This window comes from Nerophis ophidion, unplaced genomic scaffold, assembly GCF_033978795.1.
Source record: "Nerophis ophidion isolate RoL-2023_Sa unplaced genomic scaffold, RoL_Noph_v1.0 HiC_scaffold_45, whole genome shotgun sequence".
Lineage (NCBI taxonomy): Eukaryota > Metazoa > Chordata > Actinopteri > Syngnathiformes > Syngnathidae > Nerophis > Nerophis ophidion.
Genome location: NW_026906967.1, coordinates 346,987 through 367,667, shown reverse-complemented (window position 1 = coordinate 367,667; position 20,681 = coordinate 346,987). Strand labels below are relative to the sequence as shown.

Sequence of the window (20,681 nt, the reverse complement as noted above, 5' to 3'; positions counted from 1 at the left end):
AATATTAATATCAGCAGTCAATATTCCAACATTGTGAAGCTGAGCTATGGTAAACATATTCAGCTTTAGAAGCTTTATGGGAGTGATGTAATAACTGTTATAAACATGTGAATATTCAAAGTAATAATGTATGATAATACCATAATAAAATGGTACGTTTGGGGATGTGTAATATTGTTTGTATGAACATCCTGAATGTTTTCATGCTAGAATAGATTTAATTAGTAGGGAGTGAAACAAAATGAGGCAGTAATGATAATAATGTTTTGTTTTAAGCCTGTTTATGAATAATTAATTAAATAAAAAATGCCAAATGTAGCTTACATCCTCAGTGAGCTGAACTCCAGCAGTAAAGATGAGATAAATAATGTGGAAAGGTCAGAAGTCAAATGTTTCTTCAGGTAATACATGGAGCCTCTGCTGCCACCCAGCGGCCGTTGGAAAGAATGCATACATTTTGTTTTGACCTCCTTAAAGCTGCTTTTTACTTTCTGTCCTGTTTGTGTCCAAGTCTGTAGTGTGGGCCATAGGACAGAAGGAGGACATTTTGTTTATAGACTGTGGAGGGCAGCAATACACCTAAGAAGTTCTACTAGTCTGCTGGAAATAGAAAGAAGACATACGTAATAAACTGTACAGAACAGGCAAGAAATAAGAGTGAGAAGATCAAAAATAATCGTCAAAGCAGTAGCAAAGTTTTTAAATGTAAAAGAACTATCTTGGGAACAGGTACAAGGTGAACTACAAAGAGGAGACGAAACAGAGTCATGTGACCACAATCCAACGCCATGTTGATTGTTCAGTGGAATGCCAGAAGTCTAATAGCAAACGGACAGGAATTAAAGGGATATGTTGGAGCCAAATTTCCTTATTTGCTTATATTTATATTTTGTTTTCTCTGATTGATTGCTGGCCTCAGTTCATGCTGAGTTTCCCTTTCAGCAGATTGCTCTGCCCACTTCCTCTTGAGAACCAGGAAGTGTTGACAGGGATGGGACTGTTGCCGTGGTGTGGTTGTCATAGTAGCCTCCTTTAATTAGGTTCAGCTGGAAACACTCGGGGGTGATTACATGGAGGACAAACCGTTTTGGAGCGTGTGGTGTGGTGTGTGGTCAGGTCTCACTGCTGTGACAATGTGCCATTCAAGCCAAGGTCAGCATACATAATGTTCTAGAACCTACTTTTCATTTCATTTTGATAGCTTGGAATAAAGGGATTGTCATATCCAAACACATTTCTACAGTACTGGACATTCAATCATCAAACTGGTCAACACAGTATCAGTATCAGTATCAGCCCAAAGGTAAGGGCTGTACAATGAGAATAAAATGCCTCATAGCCGATTACACAAATGTGATCAATTCATCTAGATACTGTCCTGCCACAGTGAATAGGTTTCCCTTTTTAAAAGGGCAAATTCCTCCCAGGGTCTTTTGTCCTAATGACTGTCTGGATAAAGTGAGGAGAATATAATTCAGGAAAACAATTTATTTTACTAATAAACTAGAACCCATTTTTACATCTTCTCAACAACACCCACATTCTTACAAACATATTTAAGAATGGTGGTAACAAATGAATATAAAGTTAGTAAATATGTGAGAGAAAGAAGTAAACAAACGTTCTGTGTAACACAACTAACACTCCTTCTCCTCTTTTGTTGGACAAAGTTCATCCTCGTACTCTGCTCTCGTTCCTTCGCACATTTTGACACAATCACAACACTTTACACTCACACTTGATCCAAACTAAGCGATGTGTTTTGATCACTAATGTTTTGTTCTTAATCCGCGTTGACAGAAAGTAAAAAGCAGTTTTAAGGAGGTCAAAACAAAATGTATGCATTCTTTCCGACGGCCGCTGGGTGGCAGCAGAGGCTCCATGTATCACCTGAAGAAAAATTTGACTTCTGACCTTTCCACATTATTTCTCTCATCTTTACTGCTGGAGTTCAGCTCACTGAGGATGTAAGCTACATTTTTGGTATTTTAATTATCTTTAATTATTCATAAACAGGCTTAAAACAAACCATTATCATTACTGCCTCATTTTTTTTTTCCACTCTTAAAACTATTCTAGCATGAAAACATTGAGGATGTTCTTCAAAACAATATTACACATCCCCAAACGTAGCATTTTATTATTGTATTAATATACTGTGACGGGCTTCCTGCCGTCCTGGTGTGAGTTGCAGTGCCATCCAACACATGACGCATCATAACAGGTTTGACTCTGATTTATTGCTTCAATCATCATGTCATTCTCTTGCCTTCTTGTCGCCGCACCTTGCAGTGCGCGGGCGTTTCCTGCTTCTGTTCGCGGTGTCCGGGGTTTGAGTCCTTGGCGGGGACTCGTCGTCTCTCAGGTCTGATCGTTCGTTGCTCGTGGTCGGTCTCGTCAGCGGGTTCCTTCTCCTACTTCCCCCTGAATGTTCCTCCTTCCCCCTTTTTATGCTGCAGGAGCAGATGATGTGATTGAGCGCAGCTGTGTGGTGTACGCACCTTGCGCTGATTGCTGTTGTCCTGCCGCCCTGCGTGCGTCACGCCTCTCCCCTCTGCTGCATGCCCCGCCTCCTGGCCTCCATCTTTGTCAGGACAATCATGTTTCTCAGCCCGCTGTCGGCCCGTCGGCTGCGTCTCTCCACACATACATTATTACACTTAATAATCACATGTTTATAACAGTGCTGACATTTTTTATTTCCCATCCATCCATCCATCCATCCATCCATCCATCATCTTCCACTTATCTGAGGTCGGGTCGGGGGGGCAGCAGCCTAAGCAGGGAAGCCCAGACTTCCCTCTCTCCAGCCACTTCGTCTAGCTCTTCCCGGGGGATCCCCAGGCGTTCCCAGGCCAGCCGGGAGACATAATCTTCCCAACGTGTCCTGGGTCTTCCCCGTGGCCTCCTACCAGCTGGACGTGCCCTAAACACCTCCCTAGGGAGGCGTTCGGGTGGCATCCTGACCAGATGCCCGAACCACCTCATCCGGCTCCTCTCCATGTGAAGGAGCAGCGGCTTTACTTTGAGTTCCTCCCGGATGGCAGAGCTTCTCACCCTATCTCTAAGGGAGAGACCCGCCACACGGCGGAGGAAACTCATTTGGGCCGCTTGTACCCGTGATCTTATCTTTTCGGTCATGACCCAAAGCTCATGACCATAGGTGAGGATGGGAACGTAGATCGACCGGTAAATTGAGAGCTTTGCCTTCAGGCTCAGCTCCTTCTTCACCACAACGGATTGATACAACGTCCGCATTACTGAAGACGCCGCACCGATCCGCCTGTCGATCTCACCATCCACTCTTCCCCCACTCTTTTTTTTATTTCCCCTCGGGGATTAATAAAGTATTTCTGTTTCTGAAAATTACATCACTCTCATAAAGCCTTTAAAAATAAATATGTTTTTTACCATAGGTCAGCGTCACAATGTTGGAATATTGACTGCTGATATTAATATTCTTCTATTTTTGGAATATTACACTTTACTCTTTTTTTTGCTTAAATCAACAGGATGAAAGTGTCTTTAATTGTCACTACTGAGTGTAACTATACATTCTTCGCCTTCATTACTGCTTGATTTATCTCTCATCTCATTTTATCCAGTGAGAACTTTATCAAAAAATGTTGTCTGCACATCAATAAACTGTCACTAAACTTCAATAAAACTAAATATATCATATTTGGAGATTGTAAAAATGTAAAACACAAATTATTATGGATAATATTGAAATAAAAATAATAAAGGTAGTCACATTTTTAGGAGTTAATATAGATGATGAAGTAAGCTGGACACTACTTGTAAATCATACAAAAAAAAGTAAAAAAAACAATTGAGTGCAGTACTGAATAGAATAAAATACATACAAATATTAACTAGAATTATTGTAGCCAACTTCAGTTGAAACATACATTGTTTATTGCATAAAAGTCTGGGGACATACATATAAAACAATCACACATCAATCATCATATTACACAAGAAAGTAATAAAGACAACTAATAGAATGGATTCTAGAGACCCAACAAATGATTCATAAAGTCACACATTTTAAAAGTAAATGATCTTGTATAAAAGACAACTGTTCAAATGATGTATAAAGTAAATAATTATATGCTTCCAGAAGTGGTCCAGAAGATGTTTCAGATGTGAACCAGTAAATATGAACTAAGAGGGATTTATGTGTACTCAAAAGCAAAGGTATGAACACATGTAAAACAAATATGTACATCATATAAAGGAGTTCATCGATGGAATCATCTACAATTAGAAAATAAAATATGTAACACTTCATTGTTCAAAAAAACTTATATAAAACACTATTATGAATAAGTATAAAACTGAATTATAAATATCTACACTTAAAATGTTTATTGTATGTAAAATATTTTATGTAGTTTATTTTCACCCTTTCAGTCAAATTGTTGTTTATTTTAAAATACACAAATGTGTATATTAACTCATGTACTTGACTGAAATAAAAGCACTAATCTGAAGTGTCTAATCTATAAATGTTAGAATCATATTAACAGGATTGTGTTAGACAAACAACAATGTCACACATGTTATATGTGCTGATGTTGTTAGAAAGTCAAAATGAAAGTCTGGACAGTTTATTTCAAATCCTGCAGTTTCATTTGCTGCTGCTGTTCTCACCAGCACACTTGTGTTTCTTACACTGGTACTTAGAAGACAATCTTTCACCACACACACTGCAACTCAACACTTACTCACCTGCGTGTGTTCTCATATGCACTGTAAGAGTGTTTAGGTGACCAAAGCTTTTGTTGCAGATTGAACAGGAGTATGGTTTTTCACCTGATTGCATTCTCATGTATAATTTTAATTGCTGTCTTTCTATTCAGACTTTTACCACATACTGAACATATAAAAGGTTTTTCACCAATATGTGTTCTCATATTTACTTTTAAACTTTGTATTATGACAAAACTTTTACCACATTATGAGCAGGAAAAAGTTTTTTCTCCAGTGTGTATTCTCATGTGTTTTTTTAAATGGTCCCTTTGAGTAAAAACCTTACCACAGATTGAACATGAAAAAGGTTTTTCTCCAGTGTGTGTTCTCATATGTACTTTTAAACTTTGATTTATTACAAAACTTTTACCACATTCTGAGCATGAAAAAGGTTTTTCTCCAGTGTGTATTCTTATGTGTATTTTCAAATAGTTCCTATGAGTAAAATCTTTACCGCAGATTGAACAGGAAAAAGGTTTTTTTCCAGTGTGTATTCTCATGTGTGTTTTCAAATGGTGCTTTTGAGTAAAATCTTTACCGCAGATTGAACATAAAAAAGGTTTTTCTCCAGTGTGTGTTCTCATGTGTACTTTCAGCATGTGTTTTAGTCTAAAATCTCTCCCACATTCTGAGCAGGAAAAAGGTTTCTCTCCGGTGTGTGTACTCATGTGCCTTTTCAGATTACTATGGTCTTTAAAAGTTTTGTGACAGAGAGAACAAGTGAAGTGAGTGTTGTCAGTGTGACATGTCTTATCATCTTTAGAGTCTTCATCATCAGTGTCAGGAGAGTGTGACGTTGTGTCCTCACTATCTGATAGTGGAGCTAAGAGCTTGTCTGCTTGTGATCCTCCACAGTGGTCTCCATCACATTCTGCTAAACTGCTGCTTGGAGGCTCTGCCTCTCTCTTCTCCTCACGTTCACCTTTGACCTCATCACCTTGACTCTTCACACTGATGAGGTGTCTCTTGTCTTCCTCTATAAAGTGGGGGGACAGACGCTGTTTTTCTTCATCTTCAAAGTGAGGGGGCTGTGGCTCCTCTTCTTTCACGTGGAGGTACTGTGACCTCCTCTGCTCCATACTGGAGGACCCCTCCTGCTGCTCAGGTGGACGATATTTTTCACAGACGTCTGCAGGACACAAGAAGACAAACACATGCTGGGATGGAAATAGATAAGATTTCACCAATTCAGATTTAATTTTCGATTCTGCTTTAACTTTGACTAGTTGAGAAGTAACATGAGCCTACAAAGCCAACAGTGAGGTCTTAAAAGGCACAGATTTTAGGGGTCATCCATGGGGGGCCAGAGGGCCCTAAGGACAATATTCTGCTATGAAAATATCTATAAAATAAAAATATTTTTGGCAAGAAATTAACAAAATACTACACGTTATTTTGTGGCAATTACAAAAGAATATCCAGTATAATTCTCAGGGCATTCAATCAATCACAACAGGACTGTTAAACTGAACATATTATACATAAATATACAGTATATAAAAAAATAAAAAAAGGTATATATATGTGTATATATATATATATATATATATATATATATATATATATATATATTAGGGCTGAGAATCTTTGAGTGTCCCACGATTCGATTCAATATCGATTCTTAGGGTCGCGCTTCGATTATTAATCGATTTTTTCGATTCAACGCGATTCTCGATTCAAAAACGTTTTTTTTCCGATTCAAAATGATTCTGTATTCATTCAATACATAGAATTTCAGCTGAAATTATAACTAATAATGATGCTGTTGTTGATAATATTCATTTTTGTTTCACTACTTTTGGTTTGTTCTGTGTTGTGTTTGTGTCTCCTCTCAATTAATCTGTTTATTGCAGTTCTGAGTGTTGCTGGGTGAGGTTTGGTTTTGGAATTGGATTGCATTGTTATGGTATTGCTGTGTATTGTTTTGTTGCATTGATTAAAAGAAACAAAACATTGATTTTTTAAAAATGAGAATCGATTCTGAATCGCACAACGTGAGCATCACAATTCAAATTCGAATTGATTTTTCCCACACCCCTAATATATATATACATGCATGCATGCATATATATATATATATATATATATATATGTAATACATATATATATATATATATATATATATGTGTATATATATGTATGTATATATGTGTAAATATACATATATATATATATATATTTACACATATATATATTTACACATACACACATATATATATATATATATATATATATATGTATTACATATACATATATATACATATATATATATATACCCAATTGTAACTAAGATAGGCTCCAGCACCCTGCGACTCCGAAAGGGATAAGCGGTAGAAAATGGATGGATATATATACATATACACATGCATATATAGAGTCGCAATCAAAAGTTTCCATACACCTGTAAAAAACATAATGTCATGGCTGTCTTGAGTTTCCAATCATTTCTACAACTCTTATTTATTTGTGATGTAGTGATTGGAGCACATACTTGTTGCTCACTAAAAACATTCATGAAGTTTGCTTCTTTTATGAATTTATTATGGGTCTACTGTACATGTGAGCAAATGTGCTGGGTCAAAAGTGTACATACAGCAATGTTAATATTTGCTTACATGTCCCTTGGCAAGTTTCACTGCAATAAAGCACTTTTGGTTGCCATCCACAAGCTTCTGCTTGAATTTTTGACCACTCTTGACAAAATTGGTGCAAGTCAACTAAATGTGTTGGTTTTCAGACATAGACTTGCTTCTTCAGCATTGTCCACACATTTAAGTCAGGACTTTGGGAAGAAAATTCTAAAACCTAAATTCGAGCCTGATTTAGCCATTCCTTTACCACTTTTGAGGTGTGTTTGGGGTCATTGTCCTGTTGGAACACCCAACTGCACCCAAGACCCAACCTCCAGGCTGATGATTTTAGCTTGTCCTGAAGAATTTGGAGGTAATCCTTCTTTTTCATTATCTCATTTAAAGCAGCAGTTCCATTGGAAGCAAAACAGACCCAGAGCATAATACTACCACCACCATGCTTGACGGTAGGGATGATGTTCCTAGGATTAAAGGCCTCACCTTTTGTCCTCCAAACATATTGCTGGGTTTTGTGGCCAAACAGCTTCATTTTTGTTTCATCTGACTACAGAACTTTCCTCCAGAAGGTCATATCTTTGTCCTTGTGATGTCAGATGAAACAAAAATTGAGCTGTTTGGCCACAATACTGTTTGTTAGAAAGTTCCACAACTGTTCACGTTATCCCACGCTTCATGCGTCGAAGTCACGTTGTGACATTGGAGGTTTATAAGCAGACGAGCATGTTCGGCGGCACACAATCATGGAGTACTTACAAGCAGACACAGTGTGGAGACAGAAAAGGGAGAATTGACGCATTTTGGTGTAAAAAGTAAAGATAAAGGTGAAGTTATAACACTGAAACTCCCTCAGGAAGAGGTGCTTTAAGACATGCTAGCTAGCTAGCGGCTAACGTCCATCCACCTTTGGCAGTATCTAGTCGATACTACTATGATTACGTCGATATTTTTTGGCATCACAACATTTTCTTTCGTTTTTTTAAAATGTATATTATGTTTATAAACTCAGGAAATATGTCCCTGAACACATGAGGACTTTGCAGATGACCAATGTATGATCCTGTAACTACTTGGTATCAGATTGATACCCACATTTGTGGTATCATCCACAAAGTAATGTAAAGCATCCAACAACAGAAGAATAAGTGATTATTACATTTTAACAGAAGTGTAGACAGAAAATGTTAAAGGGGAACATTATCAGCAGACCTATGTAAGCGTCAATATATACCTTGATGGTGCAGAAAAAAGACCATATATTTTTTTAACCGATTTCCGAACTCTAAATGAGTGAATTTGGCGATTTAAACGCCTTTCAATTGATAGCCTGTCGAGCGATGACCTTTCACCCGTGACGTCACAACATGAAGCGATCCGCCATTTTCTCAATCTTATTACACGCACCAAGTCAAATCAGCTCTGTTATTTTTCTGATATCCACACAAGAATGTGTGGATATCCTGCGACACTCAAAGCAGATGCATTTCCAACGATAAAGTCAACAAAATCTGCAAAATTGTTAAATAGACAACTACTGAATCTGCCCGAGTGCGAGCTATTCAGGGAGGACAGCAGTCTCTTCCCGCAGACCAGCGAGGTAAAGCCCCTGGATATGATTTATGCCACTTCTTTTTCTGTCTCATTTTGTCCACCAAACTTATAAGGTTGTGCTTGAATGCACAAAGGTGAGTTTTGTTGATGTTATTGACTTATGTGCTAATCAGACATATTTGTTCACAGCATGACTGCAAGCTAATCGATGCTAACATGCTCCTTAGGCTAGCTGTATGTACATATTGCATCATTATGCCTCATTTGTAGCTACATTTGCATCCAGCCTTTCCCTCCACCCACATTTAATGCCAAACAAACACTTACCAAACGTTGGTTAGAAGGCGATCGTCAAATTCGTCCTCGTTGCTGCTGTCTGTCATGATATGGCTCAATAGCTTCAGTTTCTTCTTCAATTTCGTTTTCACTACCTGCCTCCACACTTCAACCATCCATTTCAATACATGCGTAATCTGTTGAATCGCTTACGGCGCTGAAATCCTAGTCTGAATCCTAGCTAATATCGCTATACCTTTCTGTGCTATCCGCCATGTTTGTTTCTGTGTGATCACGCTGTGACGTCACAGGATAATGGACGGGTGGATATAACGACGGTTAAAATCAGGAACTTTGAAGCTGTTTTTCGGGATATGGCGTGATGGGTCAAATTTTGAGAAAAACTTCAAAAAATAAAATAAGCCACTGGGAACTGATTTTTATTGGTTTTAACCCTTCAGAAATTGTGATAATGTTCCCCTTTAAAAGAGAAAATAAGCAGATGCTAACAGTAAATGAACAAGTAGATTAATAGTTCATTTTCTACCACTTGTCCTTAATAATGTTGACAAAATAATAGGTGTATAAATGACACAATATGTTACTGCTTCCATCCATCCATCCATCCATCCATCATCTTCCGCTTATCCGAGGTCGGGTCGCGGGGGCAACAGCCTAAGCAGGGAAACCCAGACTTCCCTCTCCCCAGCCACTTCGTCTAGCTCTTCCCGGGGGATCCCGAGGCGTTCCCAGGCCAGCCGGGAGAGATAGTCTTCCCAACGTGTCCTGGGTCTTCCCCGTGGCCTCCTACCGGTTGGACGTGCCCTAAACACCTCCCTAGGGAGGCGTTCGGGTGGCATCCTGACCAGATGCCCGAACCACCTCATCTGACTCCTCATGTTACTGCTTATGTCAGCTAAATAATTAGGAGTATTTGTTTGTTTACTTACTAGTAAAAGACAAGTTGTCTAATATGTTCACTATTTTAATTAAGGACTTAACTGCAATAATAAACATATGTTTAATGTATCTTAAGTTATTTTGTTAAAATAAAACCAATAATGCCATTTTTGTGGTCCCCTTTATTGAGAAAAGTACCAAAATAATTTTAGTACCGGTACCAAAGTATTGGTATGGTTCCAACACTCCCACCTATATTTGAATATTGTCTAATGGAAATGACTTCTGTCTGATAATCACATGAATAACCAGTGTTGGCATTAATACACTTTTTATGTCTTTATACGCATTGAAATCAAAAAGAACGTGCATTTCCTTAAGTCCGCGGGTGCCTGGGATGCAGAGTTCTTGGTTTTATAACCGACCTGCCTTCTCTGGGTCAAAACTCCAGTTTGCTTGATTATTTTATAGATTATTGCTTTCTGCCGATGTTTTGTGTATTGTGACGGTGCGCTCTTATCCCGCCATCACTTGAGGACCGCCACGTCAGCGGAAGCAAGCGCGCTGTCGGTTGGTAGAGTGGCCGTGCCAGGAACTTGAGGGTTCCAGGTTCGATTCCCGCTTCCACCATCCTAGTCACTGCCGTTGTGTCTTTGGGCAAGACACTTTACCCACCTGCTCCCAGTGCCACCCACACTGGTTTAAATGTAACTTAGATATTGGTTTTACGATGTAAAAGCGCTTTGAGTCACTAGAGAAAAGTGCTATATAAATATAATTCACTTCACTTATTCACACGATTAATGAGCATTCATTTTTAAATGGTGGTGTTAAAAAGCAAGTATATCTCCATCTTTAGTGATAAATGTGTCCCCCGGATGAACATGTGTCACAAACATTGTATTAGATGATATGTGGATGTTGTGCTTACTTGGACTGTGATGAAGCTGTGAGGACTCAGGTGGTTTGTCTTCATGCTCTTCAGTCTTCACAGAGACAACAGTCAGTGGAAACTTGCTGACATCAGCCTCCTCCTGCCCTACAGGACACTCTCCCTCCTGACTCATCCACACTTCCTCCTCTTCCTCTTTAATGTGGGGGGGCTGTGGATCCTCCTGCTGCTGAAGGGGACGTTCTTCTTGACGAGCGTTCATCTGTTGGACGTCCGCAAGACAACACAAACAAACTTCAGCTATGATGTGTCAAATGTTTTTTAGACCATCAAATATAATATTTTCCAAGTGGACTGACACCACTCTGTGGTGATGTTCTTCTACACATGGAATAATCATCAGTTATTGATTATTATGAATTGTGTCATTTATCAAAAAGTAACAACTTAAAGAAAACCTCCTGCTGGGATTTTAATACCGTCATGACTGCATGAAGTCAGTCTGCACGTATAAAAGTGTCATTGTGCTGCAGCATCAAGTGACGCCAACTGGCTCCTCCCACTACCAACCTACCAGCCAACCTTGACGTGCACCTCCAAAATAGTCCCACCTCACGTCAACGGTGACCAGGACTACAGAGCTGTGGTCGGTTGGCTTTACTTTTACGCACAATATCCTCTCCTTGTTCTCCATTACCTACCTGCTTGGCACTCAGCATCAAGGGTTGGAATTGGGGGTTAAATCACCAAAAATGATTCCCGGGCGCAGCACTGCTGCTGCCCACTGCTCCCCTCACCTCCCAGGGGGTGATCAAGGGGATGGGTCAAATGCAGAGGACACATTTCACCACACCTAGTGTGTGTGTGTGACAATCATTGCTACTTTAACTTTCTTCTGCGAAAGCAACATTTTTAACCCAACAGAAAACAAACAGAAGTGCAGTGAAGCACGTGGAACAAGTGCCAGTGAGTATATATATAAATATATACATATATGTATATATATATATATATATATATATATATATATATATATATATATATATATATATATATATATATACAAATTCATAAATGTAAACAAATATTTAGAATATTTGGGTACCTCATGTTTCGACTACATACAAAATATTGATGCAAATTCATTTTGTGTGCAGTATATTAAAGCTATTTTTAATATTTAACATTTATTTAATTAAATATTTATTTTAGTCCGACTGAATAAGCATTACTCGCTTACAATTGTGCAAATAGTGTATTCATAATAACAAACATCAGTCGATTTAATTTCCATGATATGTCCACCCAATGCAGCTGATAGGCTCCAACTCCCCCCCCGCAACACCAAATAGGGACAAGTGGTAGAAAATGGATGGATGGATGTTATCAAGGTAATAGAAGTGCGTGCAAACATCATTTGTATTTCTAGCTAATAAAGTTGACACCAACATAAAGCAGACCACTGCAATGATACATTATATTACACTGTCATCACAATAACAATAATATTTTTTTTCATCCTGTAAAGCATCTTTGAGTACACTGAAAAGCGCTATACCAAATAAAATGTATTATTATTATTATTATTATACCATGTGACTTATTCCAGACTTAAATTACAAGACGTTTGTTTCTTTCTAGTAACAAATATTTAATGATGTTAAGCGTGACTGTAATATACAACAAAAAAAAGTTAAAGTATTAAATAAGTCAATATAATTCTCATAGAGAACATATAAAATACACTCCTCAAAAAAAAAACGCTCGCATTTGCTACAAAGGCCTGCTAGCGGGCTAAAGCTAGCACGTTAGCTTCGAACAACATATGAGGTAAATAAGATAAATAATATGAAAATATATCATGTATATTACCTCATAAGCCGCGTGTACAAGAGAGGAGTGGAATATATTCTTCCTATTGTTACACCAGCAACTCTTTTTTGTCTTCTGTGGCCGGGCGAAGGAAGTGTGCACCACTCACTATTGTCCCAGTGAAACACGTGTTTGAAGGAAGTGTGCACCACTCACTATTGTCCCAGTGAAACACGTGTTTGAAGGAAGTGTGCACCACTCACTATTGTCCCAGTGAAACACGTGTTTGAAGGAAGTGTGCACCACTCACTATTGTCCCAGTGAAACATGTGTTTGGAGGAAGTGTGCACCACTCACTATTGTCCCAGTGAAACACGTGTTTGAAGGAAGTGTGCACCACTCACTATTGTCCCAGTGAAACACGTGTTTGAAGGAAGTGTGCACCACTCACTATTGTCCCAGTGAAACACGTGTTTGAAGGAAGTGTGCACCACTCACTATTGTCCCAGTGAAACACGTGTTTGAAGGAAGTGTGCACCACTCACTATTGTCCCAGTGAAACACGTGTTTGAAGGAAGTGTGCACCACTCACTATTGTCCCAGTGAAACACGTGTTTGAAGGAAGTGTGCACCACTCACTATTGTCCCAGTGAAACACGTGTTTGAAGGAAGTGTGCACCACTCACTATTGTCCAAGTGAAACGCGTGTTTGGCCAACATTTGTTCCGCGGTTGAGAACACTTCGATGACGTCACACAGGAGGAAGAACAAAACAAGATGGCGTCTGGCGGAGAATACGTTGTATTGGTTATTATGGTTTCTAGGTCTTAATTACAACGTACATGTGCACATTTGTGTCGTTTAACAGAGTAAACGTCGTTATTAATTGTTTGTATGCGGATACATTAGTCTGAGTGCACTTTGACGTGCTAGCCTAGCCTGCTGGTTAGCTTAGCTTGTTAGCTGCTAACAAAGAGAGGCGGAAGTGATCGACACATCAAAGCAGAGATCCAATGTAAGTGTAAAGTGTTTTTATTGTGTGAACATGTCTACATTACAAATGATGTGAGTGTTGCGGAATCAGCGACTAACTGCTGCCATTGAAGAAATATTTGTGATGTTAGAAAAAAAAAACGATAGCAGAGTACAAGGAGGAATTTTGTCCAACAAAAGAGGAGAAGGAGCAACAACATCAACTACTGGACGCTGTTTTCAAGAAACATCAAGTTGTGTTACACATCCATCCTTCCATCTTCTTCTGCTTATCTGAGGTCGGGTCGCGGGGGCAGCAGCCTAAGCAGGGAACCCCAGACTTTCCTCTCCCCAGCCACTTCGTCCAGCTCTTCCCGGGGGATCCCAAGGCGTTCCCAGGCCAGCCAGGAGACATAGTCTATTCCCCGTTGCCTCCTACCGGTCGGACGTGCCCTAAACACCTCCCTAGGGAGGCGTTCGGGTGGCATCCTGACCAGATGCCTGAACCACCTTATCTGGCTGTTCTCGATGTGGAGGAGCAGCGGCTTTACTTTGAGTTCCTCCCGGATGACAGAGCTTCTCAGCCTATCTCTAAGGGAGAGCCCCGCCACACGGCGGAGGAAACTCATTTAGAATAGAATAGAATAGACTTAATTGTCATTATATTTGCATATAACGAGATTAAAGACTCCAACTAAAGGTGCGGTAGTGGGAACAAATATGGGTTTAAATAAATAACACAAGAGCTAATAAGGGAAAACGAACACTTGAAATAAACAGACCGCTTCGGCTGCTTGTACCCGTGATCTTATCCTTTCGGTCATGACCCAAAGCTCATGACCATAGGTGATGATGGGAACGTAGATTGACCGGTAAACTGAGAGCTTTGCCTTCCGGCTCAGCTCCTTCTTAACCACAACGGATCCATACAACGTCCGCATTACTGCAGACGCCGCACCGATCCGCCTGTCGATCTCACGATCCACTCTTCCCTCGCTTGTGAACAAGACTCCAAGGTACTTGAACTCCTCCACTTGGGGCAGGGTCTCCTCCCCAACCCGGAGATGGCACCCCACCCTTTTCTGTACGAGAACCTTGGACTCGGACTTGGAGGTTCTGATTCTCATCCCAGTCGCTTCACACTCTGTTGCAAACCGATCCAGTTAGAGCTAAAGTTCCTGGCCAGATGAAGAGACCTAATCCTGCAGCCACCAAACCGGATCCCCTCAACGCCTTGACTGCGCCTAGAAATTCTGTCCATAAAAGTTATGAACAAAATAGGCGCTTTGGTGGAGTCCAACCCTCACTGGAAAAGTGTCCGACTTACTGCCGGCAATGCGGACCAAGTTCTGACACTGATCGTACAGGGAGCGGACCGCCACAATCAGACAGTCCGATACCCCATACTCCCTGAGCACTCCCCACAGGACTTGCCGAGGGACACGGTTGAATGCCTTCTCCAAGTCCACAAAGCACATGTAGACTGGTTGGGCAAACTCCCATGCACCCTCAAGAACCCTGCCCAGAGTATAGAGCTGGTCCACAGTTCCACGGCCAGGATGAAAACCACACTGTTCCTCCTAAATCTGAGGTTCGACTGTCTGACTTAGGCTCCTCTCCAGTACACCTGAATGGACCTTCCCGGGAAGGCTGAGGATGCTTCTACATATTGACACAAATATATAAAAAACACTAACCTTGTGACGGATGCTTTTGCAATTGTTTTATTTGATCTTTCACAACACCTGGTGGCCACAATAATTCATGAAGTCAAGCTCATGGCTCACAATGTTGAATGATGCGGACATGTTTGTTACTGGATACTTGCTATCAGACTTTTGTTTTGGAGACTTTGTGTACGTATTAAGCAACTATAATTATTTGATATGCTTAAAAGTGCTGTTTTAGCTTAGCTGTTGTGTAGCTGCTCGCTCCTCGTATCTTACAGCAGGTGTGTCCAAAGTGCAGCCCATAACTATGTTTTTAATTGACAACGGGGAATTTTGAAAATGTGGTATTTGCGTGTCGGTCCAATCAGCAGCCGTTACGCCCTGTTTCATCATTGGACCTAAGTCTTTGGCTTGGTAGGCGGGTACGAGGCTACCAAGCCAGGTGGTACGAGCACGAGCACGGAGGTGCCTTTGTAGTGGTGTCGCAGCTCAGTGGTCGTGCCGTCAGGTAACACCAGGAAGGTTCCTTCTGTGCGATATTGACTGGTGCTTTTTTCTCCCTGGACTCTGACTTCATATCTGGTGTTGTCCCTCAGACCTCGGCCAAGAAGCCACGTAAACAGTGTGAAGAATGTGGGCGATAAGAGTGTGTGTACGTGGGCATGAACTTGCACCCACTTTCAACTGGAACTCAGGACATATGATTAGTTGCACGGCCTATTCTAATCTATATTAAACAGCGTCCGGGGCTTGCGTCCACTGCGGGGGTGCGTCATCGCTCTCTCGGTGTGGGTCGTTGCGCTCTTCGTCTGCTGGCCGTTGTTTCCTCCTCCGTGCTGCTCTCCCGCTCGTTCCTCCCTCGCCCTTTTTGTACTCTAGCAGCAGATAGACAGATTGTAAGCAGGTGTGTAATATACGCACCTGGCTCAGATTGCCGCTGCAGTGTCGCTTCGCGTGTGTCATGCCTCTCCTCGCCGCCGCATGCCCCGCCTCCTGGCCTCCAGGTGGGCCCGCGCTGCTGCTTTCCGCCCATTGTCGGCCCGTCGGCTGTGTCTCTCCACACATACAATGTCTGCTTTCACTGGGATGCCGACTGATGGGATGTTCATATCTTCCCGTTTAGATGAAGAATTAATCATCGCAAACGGTTAAAAAGGGTGGGTGCAAAAGAGCATATTACTTAATCTTTCTAGCCATCTCCAGGTCTAAGTTGGATGTCAGTGTTGACCAAGTTCTCGGTTTATGTCCACAACCTTCTACTACATAAGTGAGAAGCATGATTTATATTCTAGAATTAGCTTTCACCATCTTAGAGGCGAGGAAGCAGCTCAGTATGTCAATATAGCAGCATAAGCTAGTTACTTCTGTGATCAATGCGCCGCTAAAAGTAGGTCCTTAGCGTTAGCGCTTATAATAACAATATCACTAATACTTGGTTAATATTCAGGTCACAAAATGTAAATGGTGTATTGTTGGCAATTTTTTTGGAGGACTTTGTGGGTCTAATAGAGGAGCTCCCATTGACTCCAATGTTAGCTGATTTTTGCTCACGTTTATTTAATAATTAAATTTATAAAAGTTTAAAACATATGTCTCACATAAGGATTGTGAATGATAGGCAACATTTTAAAAAAGTGCAGTTTCCTTTGAGTTTGTCAGATAAGTAAACAGTCCTTCAAATTAAAGATGTAAAACAATTGAGGTTGTTTATAGATATTATCCACTATGAAGTTACAGTCAAACTAAGCACACAAGGGAAAGTAAATAAATAAATAAATAAATGGGTTGTACTTGTATAGCGCTTTTCTACCTTCAAGGTACTCAAAGCGCTTTGACACTACTTCCACATTTACCCATTCACACACACATTCACACACTGATGGAGGGAGCTGCCATGCAAGGCGCCAACCAGCAACCATCAGGAGCAAGGGTGAAGTGTCTTGCTCAGGACACAACGGACGTGACGAGGTTGGTTCTAGGTGGGATTTGAACCAGTGACCCTCGGGTTGCGCACGGCCACTCTCCCACTGCGCCACGCCGTCCCTAAAAGTACATTCATATACACATGAAGTACACACACGTGTAAGAATCATGTTAAACACCAAAATATTGTCTTGTTCTCCTAAAGCCAATATCGAGTATCCTTTGGTGAGCTGACCGTATCGTCACACCCTTAGTTGAAAGCACACCATCCCCATGACATGACACTTCCACGTGATGTAGAACAGTAGTCCCACATTTTAAACATACACACACATCTGAAGAATATTAAAAAATAAAATTGGTGGGCCAAACAAAATGTCTTGGCGAACTAATGTTTGGTATGGGCGATATGACCTCAAATCTATATCCTAACAACAATATGTCACAATATATAATTTGGTGTATAATTGATACTAGAAGAATTTTAAAGCGGGTTACAAAAGCTCCTAATTTGGCAGCTGACATATGCAGTAACATATTGTATCATTTATAATTGTATTATTTTGTTGAAAAAAATATTTTTAATGTACTTGTTTATTTACTGTTAATATCTGGTTACTTTGTTTGAGAAAATGATACTGGAAATGATGTAATATTTTACTGCATATTTCAACAACTAAATTAGGAGACTCTGTAGCCTGTTTTAAAATGGTTCTATTAGTAATTCAATATGAAATAATATATCGTAAAATCAATTTTAAACCAAATCGTTTATCCATAGTAAAAAGTCCTGTTGTTCTAGTTGTTTTTTCTTTTCCTGTGAAAAATGTTGTAAAGAGTAACGTGTTTGTGCATCACTGAGATTTCAAGACAGTTCATACAATAACTTGTTTTTCCTAAGTGCATGTCAAAGTACTGAATGCATTATGTGACTGAGCAGATATGGATGTTTCTCAAACTTGTGTTTGTCTTGCAGACGTCTGTGAAGAACATCTTCACCCTGAGCAATAGAAGTGGAGCTTCAGGATGCAGACAGAGGAGCCACAGCACAACCTCATTAAGAAGGAAGAGGAATACCCACTGATCCCCCATTTTAAAAATGAAGAGGAACACCCACTAATCCCCCATTTTAAAGAGGAAGAGGAGGACCCACTGACACCCCATTTTAAAAAGGAAGCAGTGGATCCACTGAGCCCTCACATTAAGGCGGAAGAGGAGGACCCACTGACCCCTCACATTAAAGAGGAAGAGGAGGAACACAGCATCAGTCAGCAGGGAGAGCATCTTGAAGGACTGGAGGAGGTTGATGTCACCAAGATGCCAGTGACTGGTGTCCCTGTGAAGAGTGAAGATGAAAGTGAGGAGAGGGGAGGGGGGGAGCCTCCAAGCAGCAGCTCAACACAACACATGACAACAGAAGCTGATGGAGACCACTGTGGAGGATCACAAGCAGACAAGCTCTTAGCTCCACTATCAGATAGTGAGGACACAACGTCACACTCTCCTGACACTGATGATGAAGACTCTAAAGATGATAAGACATGTCACACTGACAACACTCACTTCACTTGTTCTCACTGTCACAAAACTTTTAAATACCCAAGTCTTCTGAAAGAACACATGAGAACACACACTGGAGAAAGACATTTTTTGTGTTCGATCTGCGGTAAAGATTTTACTCAAAGATACATTTTGAAAATACACATGAGAATACACACTGGAGAAAAACCTTTTTCCTGCTCAGAATGTGGTAAAAGTTTTGGAAAAAATCAAAGTTTAAAAGTACACATGAGAACACACACAGGAGAAAAACCGTTTTCCTGCTCAGAATGTGGTAAAAGTTTTGTAAGAAATGAACGTTTAAATGCACACATGAGATCACACACTGGAGAAAAACCTTTTTCATGTTCAATCTGCGGTAAAGATTTTACTCGAAGGGACCATTTCAAAAAACACATGAGAATACACACTGGAGAACAACCTTTTTCATGTTCAATCTGCGGTAAATATTTTGCTCGAAAGAACTACTTGAAAATACACATGAGTACACACACTGGTGAAAAACCTTATACTTGTTCAGTATGTTGTAGAAGTTTTATACAAAGTATGCATTTGAAAAGACACATGAGAATACACACTGGAGAAAAACCTTTTTCATGTTCAGTCTGCAGTAAAGATTTTACTCAAATGCACCATTTCAAAGCACACATGACAAGACACACTGCAGACAAACCTTAAACATGTTCAGTGTGTTGTAAAAGTTGTATACAAAGTCCGTATTTTGAAAAGACTCATGAGAAGACACCCAGGAGAGAAAGTGTTGAGTTGCAGTGTGTGTGGTGAAAGATTGTCTTCTAAGTACCAGTGTAAGAAACACAAGTGTGCTGGTGAGAACAGCAGCAGCAAATGAAACTGCAGGATTTGAAATAAACTGTCAAATCTTAACTTCGACTTTGTAACAACATCAGCACATAGATTCTAACATTTATAGATTAGATATTTCAGATTATTGCTTTTTTCAGTCAAGTACATGTTTTAATATACAACATTGTGTACTTTTATTTAAAAATTAACACAACACTTTGACTGTAAAGATGAGAATAAACAGGACAAAACATGTTACGAATACTTTTTATGTGTATAGATATATTCAGAAATCATGTTTGATTTTTAATGATGTTGTAGAGTAACTCCTTTATATGATGTACATATTTGTTTTACATGTGTTCATACCTTTGCTTTTGAGTACACATAAATCCCTCTTAATTCAAATTTAGTGGTTCACACTTGAAACACCTTCTGGACCACTTCTGGAAGCATATTATTATTTACTTTATACATTTTCAGCAGTTGTCTTTTATACAAGATCATTTACTTTTAAAATCTGTGACTTCATGAATCATTTGTTGGGTCTCAATAATCCATTCTTTTAATTATCTTTATTACTCTCTTTTGTAATATGAATATTGTTTTATATGTATGTCCCCTTTATGCAATATGTAGATTAGAGAAAATGGCAACATTATATGTGGAAGGTTATGAAGGATAGTTTTGTTTTTAATAATCTACATTTCCTATTTTTTTTAAAAACTACACATGACAATTTAAAAAAAAAGTTGTTTATGATTTTGTTCCCCCTTTTTTAGAATCCCTCAAACATTATCAATTTCAGAAAACATGGGGAAGTTTGGATTGTTAGGGAAAAGTCAATAAAAGTCAATCCATCCATTGTTTCTACCGCTTGTCCCTTTCATTTTTTATGTATAGCATTTAATCACAAACTTGTCAGCCAAAGGGTGTTGCGTTTTGGAGAAACTCCTTCTGTCAGAGTGCTGTTCAACA

General features: G+C 39.8%; 3 protein-coding genes across 3 annotated transcripts in view; 1 reads left to right on the top strand and 2 right to left on the bottom strand.

The window, feature by feature from the left end:
• The window catches only part of LOC133546839 (oocyte zinc finger protein XlCOF6.1-like), a 267,073-nt gene that overhangs the window by 136,000 nt on the left and 110,392 nt on the right, over positions 1-20,681 (bottom strand). The gene's annotated exons all lie outside the window — the stretch shown is intronic.
• On the top strand, positions 940-20,576 carry LOC133546840 (oocyte zinc finger protein XlCOF6.1-like). Its single transcript, XM_061892677.1, has 2 exons — positions 940-1,152; positions 18,316-20,576. The coding sequence occupies exon 2, from the start codon at positions 18,366-18,368 to the stop codon at positions 19,575-19,577; it is 1,212 nt and encodes a 403-aa protein (XP_061748661.1). The 5' UTR covers positions 940-1,152; positions 18,316-18,365; the 3' UTR covers positions 19,578-20,576.
• Positions 4,751-11,224, bottom strand: LOC133546849 (oocyte zinc finger protein XlCOF8.4-like). Its single transcript, XM_061892687.1, has 2 exons — positions 11,002-11,224; positions 4,751-5,884 (listed from the first exon to the last, which is right to left on the bottom strand). The coding sequence occupies exons 1-2, from the start codon at positions 11,222-11,224 to the stop codon at positions 4,962-4,964; spliced, it is 1,146 nt and encodes a 381-aa protein (XP_061748671.1). The 3' UTR covers positions 4,751-4,961.